The sequence below is a fragment of the Homalodisca vitripennis genome, chromosome 1 (assembly GCF_021130785.1).
Source record: "Homalodisca vitripennis isolate AUS2020 chromosome 1, UT_GWSS_2.1, whole genome shotgun sequence".
Lineage (NCBI taxonomy): Eukaryota > Metazoa > Arthropoda > Insecta > Hemiptera > Cicadellidae > Homalodisca > Homalodisca vitripennis.
Window position 1 is genome coordinate 181,143,853 of NC_060207.1, and position 19,393 is coordinate 181,163,245.

At 31.7% G+C, this 19,393-nt stretch overlaps 1 protein-coding gene across 2 annotated transcripts in view; it reads right to left on the reverse strand.

The window, feature by feature from the left end:
- LOC124352819 overlaps window positions 1-19,393 on the reverse strand; it is an 87,165-nt gene that overhangs the window by 14,253 nt on the left and 53,519 nt on the right. For both annotated transcript variants that reach the window (XM_046802513.1, XM_046802512.1), the window contains exons 20-29: window positions 12,646-12,792; window positions 11,852-11,956; window positions 10,972-11,070; window positions 9,613-9,753; window positions 8,774-8,878; window positions 8,573-8,662; window positions 8,275-8,485; window positions 4,638-4,792; window positions 3,042-3,138; window positions 1,908-2,059 (exon numbers count right to left, since the gene is read on the reverse strand). In XM_046802513.1, the coding sequence (XP_046658469.1) occupies window positions 1,908-2,059; window positions 3,042-3,138; window positions 4,638-4,792; window positions 8,275-8,485; window positions 8,573-8,662; window positions 8,774-8,878; window positions 9,613-9,753; window positions 10,972-11,070; window positions 11,852-11,956; window positions 12,646-12,792 (1,302 nt within the window). The remainder of the gene's footprint in view (window positions 1-1,907; window positions 2,060-3,041; window positions 3,139-4,637; window positions 4,793-8,274; window positions 8,486-8,572; window positions 8,663-8,773; window positions 8,879-9,612; window positions 9,754-10,971; window positions 11,071-11,851; window positions 11,957-12,645; window positions 12,793-19,393) is intronic.

Consider the following 19,393-nt stretch of genomic DNA (forward strand, 5'->3'; position numbering starts at 1 on the left):
CCATTAAAATTTTTGTACAATTTAAGTCTGACCTCTAACGTTTTCCCCGACAAATGGGAAAAATTACAAAAATTACTCCTATATTTAAGAGCGGAAGGAGATCGGAAATAGTTTTCACAGGCCAGTGGCAGTTTTGAATGTATCAGCTAAAATATTTGAAATAATTGTACATAAATCTCTATTTAATCACTTTAAAAAAATACATTTCTCCAGCACAACATGGATTTGTTCCGGGGGAGGTCGGTTAGCACAAATTTGTTAAATTTTACAGGATATATCTCCTCGGGGCTAGACTCTGGAGCTCAGACTGATTCTTTGTTTTCTCAACCTGGCCAAGGCTTTTGATAAAGTCGATCTCAGATTTTATTGCAGAAGCTGCATTTTTATGGCATATCATTAAGTTTTTTTTAAATTTTTTTCAAATCTTACATTGTTGATAGGAAACAATTTGTTTTTTATAATGGTTTCAGCTCATCAACCTTTAATGTTCAATCAGGAGTTCCTCAAGGTTCAAATTTAGGGCCTTGCCTGTTCACTATATTAATAAATGATATAAGTAATTGTATATTCTCTTCTAATACTCTTTTGTTCGCGGACGATTTAAAAATATTTAAGCAAATAAGGTCACATTCGGACGCTGACGAGCTGCAAGCCGATCTTAATAACGTTTTTAGATGGAGTATTGTAAACAAAATGTCTTTTAACGCATCAAAATGTCAGGTAATGACTTTCAGAAGATCTCGTTATTACATAGAAAATGATTATTTTTTGAATGGAGTACTAGTATCTAGAGTGAACGAGAAAATTAAAGATTTAGGTATTTATATAGACTTTACTTTATCTTTTAACTGTCATGTAGATGCGTGTGCTTCAGCAGCTAGTAGAATTATGGGGTGGTTTGTTATTAGACAAAGTTTCAATTTTAAAATGTTGAAACTCTGATATTGCTGTATTATTCATTGGTCAGGTCGAGGCTAGAAAACAATATTATTATTTGGAATCCTATTCACATTACATATCAAGATATGTTTAGAAAAAATTCAAAAACGATTTTTAAGGTATTTTATTTTTTAAATGCTTTAACATTTTTACGTACGCAGTTCCATATGACGAGTTGTTGGGGCTGTTTGGGTTCGGGAGTCTTGAATTGAGGAGGAAGGTGGCTAGCCTGATGTCCCTATACAAGCTGGTGCGAGGCGTGGTAGACGATCATGCTAGCCTGGCCGTCTTATCTTATCGCGTACCTTCATTCAAAAGTAGGAGCAACCTTCTGTTCTCGGTTCCATTCTGCCGCACGACGGCTCACGCTTCCTCGCCGCTCTACCGGGTGATGAGGTTGTACAATTTTATACAGAGCTTAGGGTCTGATGCAGACATTTTTTTTGACTCACAAAATGTATTTAGAATTAAATGCCTCAGAAGTTTAAATTCATAAATCAGCTGTGTACAATGTAATTAATTTTTATTGTACCTACGTTTGTAACTGTTTGATATTCCATCCAATTAATTGTTTGTTCCTATTTATTTCATGTGCATATATTTATTACTCATTTTTTGTTGTTATCATTGATTCATTTATTATTATTGTTATGGATTGTTATAGATTTATTTATTCTATTTCGTTAACTTATAAGTTAAAAGTTATAGATTATATAAGTTACAGGCAATAGCCTGTACGTAAATTTTTTTTATGTTATCACATAATTTAAAAACTATATATAAAGTGAAGTGAGTGAAGAACATTCCCACAGTTAATTGTTTATATGTAATAACTGCTTTATTGTAAATGGTTTAATACTGTTATAAAAGCATGCAAATAAAATAAAATAAAAAATAAAAATAAAAATTGTTCTCTGATACTCAGAAATGCTGGATTCTAACATGCACTGTATAAGTATTGTAATCACCTCTGTCTCGTTGAACTTGCAAGTCTCGTCGTGGGCATCATACGGATATTCATCCTCAGTTTCCAGACCTCCAATGTTCTCGATGGCCTCGTACGCCTGTGTCATGTAGCCACCATTACATCCGCTATCCATCTTGTCACAGTCTACCAACTCTGCACAAAATGGACAACTCATTAGAATACTCAGCAGCTAAAGCTAAGTGCTTTGAAACAACTAATTCACATTGCTCATTTAAATGAATAAATAAAATTGTACTCAAATAATTTATTTATGCTTGATTATGTCTTTTAAGATTGTATTAACGGAACTCAAAACTTATAAGAAACCTAACAATGATTAAAAAAAAGATACTCTAAAATATTTCGGAATAATAAATGTAACAAAACAAGACTATAATACAGTTTCAATGAAATATGATTACAATTTCTAGAACCACCCACATAAGAAGTTAATTACAAAGTGACATGATAGACACATTAACTTTATACATTTTAATGGCAAGAGTATTATAAAGTTTAAACATTTGGCATCAATGGTTAATAATTTGGGCCAGGTTGATGGAAAAATAACAAAATATGCTTACTAGAAGTAGTATTAAGTATAAAAACTAACTAAATGTACACCATGTTTAACTGTAGATGTAAAAATTGGGCTTAATATACACATGTGTGATTTATTAATAATATAGACTTAAGGTTTTGGTTATTACAATCGCTCTCAGTGTCTTTACATTACAGACTATAAAAATTTCCTGCAATAATAATTTTTGTATATGTTTATACTGGCTCATAAAATTATTTTTAACTGAAATCACAAAAATATAACTCAAAGGTTCACATAATGTTTACTAACATCTGCAATTAAAATTTAACGTATATTATTTTGGCCACTACAAAACCATGTAACTGTTTGTATCACAACACTGTAGTTACACAATAATATCAACTTCATTCTTCAATAACAAAGAGGAAAATAAGTAAACATAATTAAACATTTTTACCATCAGATAAAAACTTATAATGAAGTTGTACCTTGACATGTTTTTCCAATAATGACAATTTTTGGTTTGGACACTGCCAATTCCTGTTAGTTAAAATAATTTGAAAGCAGACAATTGTTCAGTAATGAACTAACCTTGCTCGGAGAGAGACAACAGTTTGCCATGCTTGATAGCCCATTGGCCCTCAACGTTGCCAGTGACTGAGAATGCCCAGCATGAGCCACACTGGCCCTGTGTACACATACATAGCAAACATTAGGTGGTATAGACATCGTAAATCTCAATTTTAACCAGAAGACAATAAGCTGGATACACCAGAATCAATGGTCCACCCATGACCCATTTCGACATCTACATTTCATAAGATGAATTAAAAGTGCAGTCCAACGAGAAGTCAAAGACCGACACTGAAATCAACGTAAAAACTATGCCCTAAGGTCGACCCTCCAAATTTTTAGTGTAATTCGATATCTTTTTTTGTTGAATTATGATACTAATTACCTTTTTTCTGAACCGAAAGATTCTATATTCAAAGATGGAATAATGGTATCACTTGTTTAAATAAAATTACTACTTTTATATCGGCTCTGGGTGTAATCAAAATCTAAATTTATATATTAACCCTTTTAGGACCAACCATGAGATTTATTACTGGTCGAAACTTACGAGAGAAGGACTACCTGAGCGATATCTCTTGATCTATCGCTGGCGGAATTTTATCATATTTTTGTAATATATGATTTACAAGTCACAATGATATTATTTTTGTATTATATATGTAACTATTTACTTGTAATAATAATTTGAAGATATTTGGAAAATAAATCCAGAACTGTCTGCACAAATTGTAAAGAGGATTGCCATCCTGTTTCAATGATAAAACACTAATGTAAATAGGCCTATTGCAAAAAAGTCTGGCCATTCTGTCAATAGTGTACATAGTGTCAAGTTTTAATACTGAATAAAAGAGTGCTTATTTTATCTGAAAGGCAGTCTCATATTCATGCAGGTATGTCTTCATATTTATTTTCTAAATAGGCTATAAGAATTGTTTGTTATCATGATAAAAAATTAATTTGAGCAAATATATCTAATTGGATTATGTATTCATAGATTATTTATTTGAAATACTAGAGCTTAAAAATTTGGTACATTTAAACAAAATTACATCTAAAATCAAAATATATTTCCCAAGCATAAAATATTTCAAAATTTAATGCTTTCATGACCAAACTTAAATTTTAGATATAAAATTTATTTTTTCTATATATAATTTTTTATAGTATATATTTTTCAGTAGAATTTATTATAAGTAAAAAATAACACCTAAAACCAAAGCTTTTGAATAAATGATTGTATAGATATGATTATTTTTCTAAAAGCATACAAAATTGCACATTTTCATGTGCACAGTTTTTGGAACATAAAACAAAATTTTTAAAATTCATTTACACACAAACATTTTCTCTGGTCCTAAAAGGCTTAATTTATGTAATAATCCCTCTGTGTCCCTACCTGTCCTAATTAGAACATTGATAATTGTTCCAATCTATTAGGAGAGACCGTTATTTTAATGGCTCTTTCCCCATGCACAGATCCACAGTCCACCTACCTATACAGGTCTGTAATTTCTCAATATCTCTGTTGTACTTGTTATGCATACACTTGTGGTTAAACCTATTTTTAATTAAACCATTTCATATCTTCGACAATGAATAAAAAGAAAATACCTGATTTTTGACTGGAGTGACAGCATTGTGTTCTCGCCAGTCGAAATCTGTGGGTAGAGTGATATCAGGGATCTTGGCAGCAACCATGTGATGACTACTGGGCTTAGGGACTGGGCCAGGTTTCAGGCCTAGGTACTTCTGCTTGAACTCATTGGCTGCAAAAATTCCACCACAATTTTAATGGTTAACTAGTAAAACTAAACTTGATGTATGATGGAGGAAGTGCGTCTATATAAATGATTTATGTGCCATTAAAAAAAAAAAAAAAAATTATATGTAAAGCCTATAAGGACAAATGTAATTGCTTGCAAAATTATAAAATCATCTGACTTCTTCACTAGCAGGGCAACAATAACATCCATTTAATTAGAGATGAATAAATTTTGAAAAAAAAATGTAATTTATCAATTTAACATGTTAACAATGTGCAATGGATTTATTTTGGATTGACAACAAACCTAATATTGAAATTAAAGTATAGTATACAAATATGATTTAAACAAAAGATCAAATGGATTTGAATTTAATTATTATTTCCACAATATTTCATTTTTTAATTATTTGTATACTTCCTACTAAATAAGAAGGAGTTATTCAAACTTTATTGTCTTCCTACAGTCTATGGTAACTATCAATATGGAGTACACGATTGTTGTAAACTAGTAATATTGTAAAATTTCAATATGTTAAATTAATTGATTATTCTTTCTTGCTCTCTAAAGTTACATTACAGCAAAAACATATTTTTAGTTCAAAGAGCCTCTTAAATGTAAACAACTATTCTGTGTAAATATTGTTTTATGATAGCACAACCATATCTTTAATTAATTGAACCACTATTTTAAATTTTTTATATTTATAGTCTTGAAAGCATAGAGAAAGCCTGATATTAACAGCACTTCTTATTTCAACTATTTTTGCAACCGCTGTTGAGCACAGAGTAAGAAAATAACCAAATAAGAAAATTAATTTTAGTAAAAATATACTTTTACCTGTACATTTTAGCGAATATTAAGTATGCAGTGCTTGGTAGGAATAATATATTTTCTTGGTCAGGAAAACAAGGCAAAATCAACTATGGTACAAAAAAAAATTAAGACTGGAGTAATTCCAATGGCCATAAATATACACTTTTTAACATATTTTCTCCATTGTAGCTAGGCAAAATCAACATAGATGTAGGAGATATAATTCACTCGAACCAGAAATGTTCCTACACATGCAAAGCCTATGAAATGGTGTGCGAAGCTGCAGGTAACTACTAGTCACTAATACAAATTAGATAATACTGATTTGCATTACACTATGACAATTACTGGGACACTGCGTGGCATGGCGCATTCTATAACTCGCCCAACTGTAAAAAATATTCCATATCTTTACAGCATATAACTTTTCTTTCAATTATTTTTAAGAGTATTTGTGATTGGTATTTTTGAAAAAATTAAGTCTATATTTTATTCTTATATCTAAGTAATATGTATGCCCAATTTTGTTCAAATGTGATCACTAAGTTTTGTGTGATAGAGTATCAAATATCCAAATATTCTAACAAACTTTTGTACGTATAATATTAATAAAATGTTTATTTAATTTTAAATTTATTACTCCAGTTTATATTTTTGTTAATTCCTTTTCGGTAAGGGCAAATACTGAAATATTAAAGAATTTTCTATATAAATACGTATGCTTAATCACTAATATATATATAAAACTGAATTTGCAGGAGGTATAAATATGTCGTGTCACAAACCACATTAAGGGTACTTCAAAAGTACTTGAGTGCAGGTAAAATGATCTCTTCCAATTTAACATGGCAGCTAAAATGTTAGGGAAGTAATGTGATAAATCCTTTTCAGATTTTACATTGGGGTTTTATGAGCTCAATCGTAATATACCACGTAATTATATATTGGTGTGATTTTATTTTAATACATTAACTGCCAAGAGTATTTTTTACATTTCCTTGAACAGCCAAGTAAGTAAAATCTTGCTGACACCATATACGTCAGAATGGCTTTGTTTTACATACAATTAATTAGCCATATTTTACTCATAACTATAAAATGCATGTTTTTTAAAAATATTATTTTTATGTAATATGTATTATATTAAGAAAAAAAGTCGAGAATTCATAATTTACTATCAAGATCTAGATATAGATTACCGGAAATAGGAATAATCAAAGTAAATTTTGAATATATTGAAAAACGTCTTCATTCAATTTTTCTTACTCAAGTTAAAGACAGTAGTCATGAATCTAATTTATTCTCACACTACATTACAAGAAAAGATTGGGCATGGATGCGTGTTGTGCGCACAAATCAATCAAATGATATTAGGTGGGAAGGAACAAAGTCTGATACTTAGCCTTGTACTTATAGCTAATTGGTGAGAAAGCAAAAAGTCTAATACTCAGCCTCGTACTCTTAGCTAGTTGATGGGAAAGGAAAAGTCTAATGCTCAGCCTCGTACTCATAAGAAGTTGGCGGGAAAGTGAAAAGTCTAATGCTTAGCCTCATACTTAAAGCTACTTGGGGAAAAAGCAAAAAGTCTAATAATACTCAGCCTCGTACTCATAGCTAGTTGACAGAAAAGTGATGTCTAACATTCAGCCTCGTAAACATAGCTACTTGGCGGGAATGCAAAAAGTCTAATGCTCAACCTCGTACTTATAGCTAGTTAATAGGAAAGCATGTCATAAAATTGTAGCTTTTGTAGAATAGATTGTTGCGCGTGGTTAGTTGGGGAGATGCGTTAACAAATGCCAACCTCAACAGACAAACTACTTGCAATAGAAAATCAAATAAGTGCCGATCAAACTGTCCAATAACTGTATTTTCTATACAAAATAAAAATAAAAAATAGAGTCATTCAACACACTACTTACACAATATTATTTATTTGAAAAACAAGACAAACAAAAGTGAATCAAAATAAAGCTTTCTTTTAACATAAAGTACACATTAGGTAAATATACCACTTTTTAAAACTTGGCAATTACTTGAATAGGGAGTCAAACAGGCAGGGGATTAATGTTAATTTTCTTTTGGTTAGGTATAATTGTGAACATGGCAATTAAAGTTTGAAATTTTCAAATAATATATCTCAGACTAATGTTTTAAAAACTTTTAACCTTATAATTAAAACAAATATTAGAAGAAAAAATTCATGAACAATTCTACAACAGTAGATTTTGTTTTCTATTGCTTAAATGAAATATTTACTTTTTGGGTCCACTGTGTCGACAACATTGACAGTAAAAAAAGTAGCATGCATAAAATGTAAGAGTTTACTATTTTCACACAATTTATATATTGATAGCATTCAATGTTGTATTACATTATTCCACCAGTCACATAATCGTATCAGCATGCTCAAAGTATTTATGTTCCAAACCATAGGAATTTGTATTTCATTCTCTTTGGTCTGGAAACCGCTGTGTACTTTTGACAATGGTTTCTTCTACAAGCTGACATCACCAAACTATTGTAGTTTATAATGAGCTTATATGGTTACCTAAATATTTGTAATCGAGTTTTGGTTCAAACAAGCATTAGGACATACACTGCTGTTACTTTCACGATTGATAAAAAGAAATTCTGACACAATAAACACAAAAATGTGTCCAACTGACCTGTAAGATCAGCAAACATATTAGGACCGTAGACAGCAGTACCCTGTTCGTTCTCTTGGAATGCCTGGATTTTCTTCAAGTTAGCCCTAAATATACGAAACCGCCTGTTATGTTCCTTATCATCAGGATACACTTTATTGTACTTTGTCTTGAATTCTTCAAACATGTCACGATGGATTTGATTCAAGTTATTTGGCTTGCTCACGATGGACTGAAAACAAACATTTAATTAGTGTTTCCAATAAATTTATCCAAACTTCACAAATTTTTCACGCTTTGACTCATTAAACCTACTTACTCGTTTGGTCCGAAGGCCACATCGTACATCAACAACTTCTTTCTTGTTCAACCAAGGTCTGTCCCAAACAACAACATTACACCTATCACTCTGGAAAAAAATTAGAATAACTTTAATTAGAAGATATCATAACTAACACTCATTTTCAGGGATGCTCAATAATACAATACAAACTTAATAAGTACAAAATATAAAACTGACCAGAGAGTTTCCTTCCCTAATGCTACAGTCTTCTTTGTGGTGCTGCTTGGTGCACTCTGACTCTCCAATTTCCAATGTTAAGAAGTATTTTTTCCCTGAAACCGTCTGTAAAAAGATTGAAAGAATATAAAAATATTATTCTCAAAATCATAACACTTATATTATATAAACACAAAAAATATTATAGATTTATTTATTTACATTTTTAAACATTTGAACAAAAATGTTTCTATAAACCCACAATTTCATAACAGAAGGAATGGTAACATAGTTGGAATTAACATTCACCAAATAAATCATTTGCAAGAACAAATAGTTTCTATAGTGTATACATTTTATACTATAACTATCCTACTTGTTTTAGTAATTTCAAGCTGTTTGATTCTCCCGCTCTTTAAGTTTTCAAGAAAAAAATTCAAGGATTTGTTGATTCTTATTATTTTGCAGTGAGGAAGCCAAGTCACACTTATCTATATTGACTTAAAACTGATTTCCTATCAATTAATTGTTTTAAGACTTTTTACAAGTATTAACGTCAGTATTGCTGTAAAACGCCAAGCCTAGATATACTTATAACTATAAATTACAGATACAATATTACATTTAAAATTCATACTTTTTTATAATTTTTGTTTGTTAAGGGATAAAAAGAGTTGTTAAATAATATAACGCCATCAATTAGTTGAAATAAATTACTTCAATTAAATGACAATTAAAAGTCATTATGGATTAAATCTATACTGCTGTTTTATCAGGTAAAAATGTTTTATGAAACTTAAAATTAATAAACCCTGATAGTAAATTATTACAGAATACTAAACAAAGCCAAAATTCTTTACCTGAACTTTGGCATCCAAGATACGGAGGAGTGCATGTTTGTACATGGAGTTGGAGCCCCTGTCAATGGCTTTGAGACTGAATTTAGCAGCTGAAATGACTTCAGGGTTTGAGACATCTACTGACTCTGGTTCTCCGGTCGACTGAAGAAACATTTAAGTTTGTTATATTCAGTACCATGGATACAAGGTCTTTGATTATGCGAGAAACTACTAGAACCTATTTACAGACTGGCATCAATAAAATAAGTGAAACAAGACCTTCTTGTAGGCTCAGAACCTTCCCAGGGGAACGATGACAGTCGATTTGAAGGCTCTCTCTGAAAAATACCATAAACCACTGAACCAAGCTGCAATATAAACTTACGTGGCCCTAATGCTCTGATAAAGGCCAACACTTTGTAGCAAGGTAGAAAAATCTCCACATTTCTCACATTGCTCGGAGAGTGTTACAAGTTATATTCACCTTCTGAAACGTGGCTGCTAAGGCAGCATAGTCCCCAGTAAGTACTGTGCTAAATTATTTAACTTAATAATCAGGATGAAATCTTAACATTAAATATCAAGAGAAAACTGTTAATATTGGATAATAGTAAAATAAATTATCAACAGAACCAAAGGCAAATAAAAACTGTTAATCCTAAGGTAGTTTAATCACAACAAAACTCCTAGTCATACAGATGCCATAAGTGACTTCACATTCATTATTAACTTCAATTGATAAAATCTGATTTCAATAAGAAAAACTTTACGAAGATACTCAGGAAGTATTGTGCATTGTTATTGAGTTTAAATTTAAATGGTGATTACATTATACATAGTTTGTGAAGGAAACAGGATTTTTCCGGACATTTGCCATCATTCAGTGAAACAAGAAATCAGTAACACTACGTTTCGAGATCTGCAATCTGATCTCTTCTTCAGGTAAAGAACTAACCTAATACATAATTACAAACTAGGTTAAAATAAACAAATCTTACCAAAGCGTTGTGGCACGCCTAGGTCAGGAATTACAACCACCATGTTGTTTGTCAACTTCACTAACTCTATAACCATGCACTTAAAACTATACAAAACACTAATCATTATAACTGAACTACGGAATACCACAATACGTCTTCATTCGTCGACTGACCAGAGGGCGCTAGCCAATGGTAATCGTCACGGCAGACCAAAACAAGATGGCGGAAATAAAAAGGAAGGGGGACAGGAATGAGCCCTTTCGTTATTATTGGTTCATGCGAGATGAACTTCTTAAAACCATATTGTGACTCAAAATCCAAGGTCAAAAATAACCTTCAAACAAAGAATACATAGTTTGTTGATTAATTAATGTACTTATTGTTACCAGTCAATTCTTACTTTCTTGGCCTGAGCAACTGGTTTGCAATTGGACTTTGTCACTTGACGCTTGTTCAACCAGGGTTGGCTCCAGATGGTGACATCACACTGCTGGTAGCCCTAGATGAGAGAATAACTTAAAGTACCTCATAATATTATCAAGCACATCCAAGCACAATAATAGACATAATCAATTTTCAACTACCATACTCAATATTAAATTCAAATATTGACTCATCTATTGGTTCTCTTTTCTTTGTGTCAAACGAATAAGAAACACTTCTCCTGATGTTGTTAAGTGACTGTTCTCAAGCAATAGCATAAAGATATATTTTTAAAAACAATAATACAAAAAGAATCTTGAAACTTGTAAAATATATAAAATTTAGTTATTTTATAATGATTCTGATGTTTTAAAATTTGCTCCCACTGAGTAATCCTTAAAGTTTCATTTTGAAAAAGTTTACAGGGTTTGCCCCTAAAATAATGTCATAAAATAATATTTTGAGACAACTGAGAACTTGCATAGAAGCACGAAAACACTTCCACAGAACGCATGTGGTCACTCTTCGGCTGGCAGGAGAAGACAATACGATCCAGCATTTGTTGGCTGGCTTCTCCCTCAAAACATTTCCAACTAATCCCAGCGCTCTCTGATGTACAGTCACGCCAACAAAAATTCTCTGACATTAATATATTGAAAAACTTTGTAGTATTATTTCTACAATTATCATAAATGACCATAAGACAACAACATGTATGGTTAATAAACATATTGATGTACACGTAGTGTGAGTTTCAAGGAAACGGGGTTTAAACATTTTATGGCATGTTGTTATACATGCTATTGCTTTAGTTTCAGCTCATGTCATATATGGGCTTTTTTACGAAAAATCCTTACCCCTTCCTCCTTGGGAGTGCAGTCGGCAGGTGCAGCATCAGAGTTCTTCTTGCAATTTGTCTCTGCAATCTTCAGTACCAGGTGGTAGTTGACACCTGACACCACCTGTTCCAAATTTTGTATCAGGATGGTATCACATGAAAAACAACTACACAATGTAACGTTACAGGTATATCTGAAAAATCATTGTGAAGCATAACTAAACAAGCAAATATGTAGAAATATGGACTGCTACTGAACCTAAAAAGAATTGAACATTATGATTTTTATATGAGTGTTATGTTAGCCATATAGAGCTGAATGCCAAAAATATCTTGGAGTACATAAGATTTCCAATGAAATCACACAATCATTTTCTATTTTAATAACGTTCCATATCACAAACTAATCTCAATTTCTAAGCGCAAGATTTTTGTCACTCCATAAATTATTTGCCTAAATACAAGTAGAACATATTGTATTTATTAAGTAAATTTCTTGCTCAGCCATGTCAGATATTTCACAACTAATACATATCAGAACAAAGTATGAACTATGAATAATGCCCAAAGGTAATTAATTTAGTGCTCAAATAAAAATAAACATACAAAAACACTGATGATTTTCTGGTGAACCATTATTAAACGTGAGAGTAGACACGCAACACAGAGAAATAGCTGTTTTCGAGTGCAACAGTGTGCTTCCAAATTTCTGTGTAGATCTCGCTGGCAAGCAGTGATGAAACATCCCATAAAATAGCATGGCTGATGTTTCTACTTCTATAACAACAGACAGCCATGAATGCCACAACTGACCTGTGTGTGAGCGGACAACACTTCTACGAGAGCCAGCTTGTGCTCCGAGTTAGACTTGGTGTTGATATCTTCCACAGCAAGGTGAGCCATCTCTTGTACTTCAGCAGAATCCTTGTCTTGTGCCGAGTGACCGCCCACCAGCACAGCCTGAAATGTAGTCACACATTTGAACTATTGCAGAAGACAAATTAAGCTCGATTATAAACTCTAATTCATGGCTAGTATTCTTAAAAAAAAAAAAAACATTGAGCCATATCTTCATTACAGAGTAAACATACTACGTAAAGACGTGTAAGAATGAAGATACGCTAATTCAGACTTGAAATCTATAAGTCTGAAATTTTACATTAACACCTCCACTGCGGCTCTATACATAAATGACCTTGAGTACTCTCGAAATTACTGTGCATATAACTGCACCACTGTGGCTCTATGCAGAGTGACCTTGTGTACACTCCACATGCAGCACGCACTACGGTATCTGCCACTGTGACTGTGTTAATGAAGCACTAACATGTATAATTAAAATTACGATACTAATTAATGTTTGACTATCCATTTCTAACACATAACATAGCTGTGGTAGGAAGAGTTGATTCTATTGGAATATTGAATTTAGCTCCTGTTCACCTTCTTTTTATTGCAGCATCTGGTATCTGATGCTGTTTCAGACTTGACTCATGGAATCTGGAGTCATGTTCATCTGAAGAGATCCAAAGAAAGTCGGTGATGAAGATGTTTAAAATGAACCTTTACATCATTTCTACATCAGAGACACCTATAAATAGGTGAAGTGGTAATGTTATTGTCTCGTGTGCCTTGTGTTGTGTGCACCTGATGAGACAATGAGATATATTTTGTCTAAATTGGTTTTCTTTTGATTTTGCCTAATGGCTGTATTATGACATTGTCAATGATCTTAAAAATCCATGTGAAAGACTTATTTATTTATTAGTTAACTAGTATGGGTATATTTCAGGTGTTTGCAAGGATTTTGCTCTGGCCATTTGTGATCTTAGCAAGGCTTTTGATTATATATATCACTCCACCCTAATTTTGAAATTAAAACACTCTGGAATCAGGAGGTAGTGTTTAAAACTATTTTATTCCTATTTTACTATACAACAAAAAGTCCTTTTAAATGGTAAGTGTTATAATCAAGGTAAGGTTGAATCTTGACTTCTTCAGGGTTTTATACTTACTTCTCTTCTCTTTTCAAATGCATTAAATGATCTAACTTTTTCAATCATGACTACAACAATTCTTCATGCAGATGATTTTACTGTTTTGAGTAGCTTGAATGAACTTGTTTAAGTATTTAAAGAAAATACAATCAATTATTGTTCAGCATGAATTTAATCAAATGGATTAATGTATTTTAAATAAAGAAAATACACAAAATACAGTTTTTAGCTTCAGTCCCATTGTTAACACTAAATTAGATTCCTCTTTAGCAAAGTCATTGACTACCAGTTATTATGGGCACTTACATTAGGTACATAGCTGCTTGTTTGTCGAGTAGTTTTATTTATTAACTTTTTAACGGTTTTATTTTTGTACCAAAATTATGTTGTTCTGATGACATCTTAGTGTCTTTTTTAATATTGTTGTTGTTTTTTAAACATTTCCACAAAATCATCTTCACTATTTGTGTCCATGTGATCATCATGGAAATGAAGCCAATTGTCTATGTGTTTGTTGGATATTTCCATGGTACAATAAACACTAAAAATAACATCATAAAATACTCCAGGACATATGACATGCAACAAAACACGGTAGCTATCAGCACAGTGCGACTACATTGAACTCACCAAGGTGCAAACACTCATGGTAGAGGACTAAGGAAATGCTGACATCTATTAGAAAATGCCCAGAACTACTTGTCCGGTTGTCATAGAAATATTTACGGCACAATATTACGGCGGGCAATAGAATAATAGTCCTAAAATCTATGCTTGTTATGAAGATTTATTAGTGTTAGTAACTTCCATATTTGCATTTGCAATTTTGTATTATTCCATAAAAACGCACACAAAATGTTATTTATAAAGCTATTCCCTTGATCTTGTTTTACTTGGTTTGGAAATGTATTATGTGTCAAATAATGAATTTAATAATTAGTCTTATTGTCTAAAGTATGAAATAATAAGTCGGATCTTCAGTATTCTGTGCCAAGTGAAACTAAAAAAATGAAAACAAAAATGGGATAGAGAACTCCTTTTGCCTTGGTCTTGTACATTTTAATACTGTATCTAATATAAACTTTCTTAAAAAAAAAAACAAATTATAACTATCTATAATTATTCATAAATAATAACAATGATGTAAATTTATATGTAAAAATGGGCAAAAAGCATTTGTATTCAATAGAAGATTTTTACAAGTGACATCAGTGTTTAAAATATCTGTCCACTCCTTAAACACAACAGCTGAGACTATATTATATTACAATTAAGTTATTTTGTCATATGTTTAACTATGCAGTATACTTATTAGCATAGTTTTTAAAATCCACATTCTTATTAGAATTTGGATAGTATTTTTATTTAATATGATTCGGCAAGAAATGCTCAATGTGACTTTGTAAATCTTGTAGTTTTATGGCAATAAACTAAATTTAAATAATTATATAGACTCTTTTGGTTATCAAAGACTACCAGTAGACACACATACTGTTTCCTTTGTTCTGTGTTTAACAATAAACACCAATTTTCTTGAAATTTCCTTTAAAATGCGTTTGGATACCCTCAGTTAGGTTTGGTGGTTTTTTGTTGTTTTCACAGTAATACAATAAACATATGATAGAACCAGCTAAGATGTTACATAGTTTGTTTATAATGGCGGTCGGTCATGTGTTTTGTCATGCCAGAGCTTAAAATGAATGTGAATAAGCTATTTTACATTCATATAATTAGTTCAGATTCATTTATCTAATTTATTAATATGTTTTAAAATAGCAATAGCACCATGGACTCTACTGCCATTGCACCTTGTATTGCAAATAACTTTGACCACTGTTTCCTATTTTATTAGTTCAGATTTATGTATCTGAGAAATTTGTAAACTTATGTTTTAGAAGAGCAACTAATGCAATGAACACATATGAGTAAACTGTGCACATGCTGTAGACTGTCTGTTGCAGCTGCACCATCCATTACAAATAACTCCGGCTGTCAGGTGACAAGCACTGAGGTTCTTCAGAGGGTGCAATGGATTAAATACAATTTAGTTTTCATGAAATCAACAGAGGCATAAAAAAGGGTTAAGAGTATTGAATGATAGATGTATTTTCATAGATCGTAGTGTTTTAGCTTAACAAGAATTTAAAGCAACCAACTCCTAAATAATAGTTAAATCACCATCAGCCTAACAAGAGTGAAAGTCATGATTTTCAGTCAATCTTCACATGGTTGGTTGTCTTTATATTAAAGTTTCTAACGGTTGGTTTTGTGTATGTCAAGCTATAAAAATATGTAATGAGAAAAACGGTCATCATTATTCTGAATTCCACAAAAACTAGTGGATAACAATGAATTTCTTTCTCACCTAATGTTCATCTATCAATCATTAAAATCTAGGTTGTGTGCTTACACAATACTAATAGGCTCTTGGCTCCTGCATTATCAGAGGCAACACTTTTGTAAATTTAAGCTTGTGGATTTTTTAAAGTGATTTCAAATGCTCTATAAAAATGTAGATGTACTTTCACTAACAAGCACATTTCAATTATCCTTAATCGAAATAACAGAGCCATCAAGGCCAGTTGATAACACAGCTGGTGACTAAACACAGTATGGAAGGAGGTATGATGAATGGAGGGAATAATTTAAGAGAAAACAAGTAATTTACCATTTCATATAGGCTAATAAATTGAATTCTCACCGACTGGCTCATGTTTAAAATTATTTTAATTTTTATTAGTAAATTAAATGATATTCACACATTTCCCTACATTATCTTATATTTTGTACAAGGTCTTTTCAAATCAATTCTTTCATCATTAGGCAATAGAAAAAGTTAGTTTTTCTAATTGCTCCAAGAAAAATTCTTTATATATTATCAGTGTTAAATTTTCTTTACTAATGATAGTTTGTGTGATATATTTTTATGTTACATGAAATCTTTGTTTTATTTTGTTGTCTGAAGATGACACAATTAATGTTTAGCACCTCATGTAGTGAGTTTTAGTTACCTCGGTTGACTAAACATTTGGTTTACTTTGACTCTGGGATACAAAGTTATGGTAAAGGATTAAAATGTTTGTTTACAATGTACGCCCAAGTTCAAATTTGTAATGGGCAGATCTGAACTGTTTGCAAATCAGACTTAGCTAACTTATACCATAATGTAGGTAATCATTTTTATTAATTCCAAATTTTTTCATTATATATTTCAACTTGCATAAATGTATATTGACTGCGACAAGACGCCTTACAGTGAATAATTAGATTGATACTAGTTGGTTTCACTCGGTATAGAATCTTAGTGAAAGTGTTAAACACTATGTTCTGAACCAAGTAGGAACACAGAATATGTGGGACCAAATCGGGGGCAGCTTCTAGTCCCTTGGTCCTGATATGGACCAATTTTGCCAATATATGTGCCTATTTGAACTTCCTGGTTCCTTCAGATTTGAATGTGGTCATGTGAGTGTTTAGGCTGAGCCAGGACTCAGTGACTTGCCAGGACATTCTCCCAAAAAAGTCTTTCACCAATTAGCCTTTTATCTCTATTACAGATGAAGGAAGTAATCCGTCCTATAAGGAGATTCCAATTCTTCTTTAGAGGAACTAAAACAACTGTTCCGAAGCCATCCTTACCTGAAATAATTTATGTAAAAGCTTTTGTAACTAAGAATAGCCTGAGTGCTCATTAGTGAAAAAATGGAATGAAATATACTGATTTACAATAAGAAACATCATAAGTGGATATGGACTTTTAAGAATTTGAATTCACAGGAATTAATTTAATTCCTAAACCACCACCCGAATGAGATCTTCAATGGTCATATTCTACATGTTATCATGAATGGACATACTGCCTGTTGTTGCAAAAAACATGACTATATGATGTGGAGAAAATTACACAAGGAGGTGGAGACAGCTCCTCTCCTCTGTTGTTGATTTCACCTTCTCCCTCGATGCAGAAGTACTGTGCACTCATGTTGTCTCTACCAATGTCGTCTGAGTGACGTAGAATGTACACAGATACTAACAATGAGTTATCTTTAGCCAGTAGTAGAAACTATTAACTAGTGAGACAAAAAACTAAATATATATATATATATATATATATATATAAAATATACAATATGTATTATTTATTTATAATATATAAATAAATAATATAAATTAAATCAATATTTTATTTGAATATTTTTATAATATGTTGATATGGACATAATATTAACACAACTGACCCGCAGTTTGCACACAATCCAGTAAGTTTAGGTCGAATTAGTAACTTCATGCAACATCCAGCACCTCTATGATTACACACAATGAAACATGGGTTTAAAAAACATGTAAAACTACTGTGTAATTAATGGAACTACATTGTTGGGAACTCACTCAGGCAGATGGAGACGTAAAAGAAGAATTTATTGTGTTTTCCTATAAAAATCAGACTGTTTCATATAGGCCAAAGGTTTGTTATATTGCTGCTAACCTCTCAAATTAAATCTTACAGCAATGGGAATCTGAGAGTCGAAAAATTATACAGGAAATATTAAAGCAGAACTTTTGAGAAAGGTATTGGACTGTGTGACTAGAGATAAAAATGATTCATGTTACATTAATGGTGGAGCAATGGGGTCCATTTATATGATAGACAACGACGCGCCCTGTCCTGGCAGGTTCACTTAGCTCCCTATTTTACCTTGAGATATAAACTTACCTTGATTCTCCTTTTATGTCTATTTCTCAGAATGTACTTTAAGTTCGAATTTCATTCTCTTCTTAGTGAATTTTGACAAGTTGTTCAACACCTGATAAACCATATTTCTTCACAGTTCAAGTGCAAATTGTTGACACTTTATTTATTTTATCGAGCAAATGTTTGTTTGAATTAAATTTGGCCTTAAAACATGTAAAATGGACTTGAACAAAATACATATAAGCTATTTATTTTATTGTAACAATGTACATTATTTTAACAAAATAATTTAAAACAATATCTAAATTTTCAAACGGCTATAATTTTTATTGATTATACAAATAATAAATGACTAATCTGACATCTATGTACTTAAAAAGTAATATTATTTTAATACACTGTTCAATTATTATTATATAAAGATGCAATATATCATACATATAACAAATAAAAGATATTTTTTATAGAATAAACACATACAACACAAGGTTGCTCATACTATTACTTTGGTTTTCAAGTATTTTGGCAAGCTAAGATCACAGCCGGTCACTTTCGCCATGATCTTACATCTAAAAAAGATTGACCTCTTGCATAATGGGGGTTGACTTTTTATTCATGGACCTTATACAGACAATCCATCGATCACATCAGTGATGAAATTTTTACTAACAATATAAAGAATGCTCAAGCACTTGAGTTGTTCTTGACCGCAGGTGAAGCAGCCTGTTACCACGTCATGGTGTGGTGGGTGGTGCATCTCTCTCACATTCGGTGAATTGACTACAGTTATAGTTTAACATTTGATCAATAGATAATAGTTCATAACCCTTTGTTAAGGCACTGTCTTTGCTAACTAACAAACAATATCCCT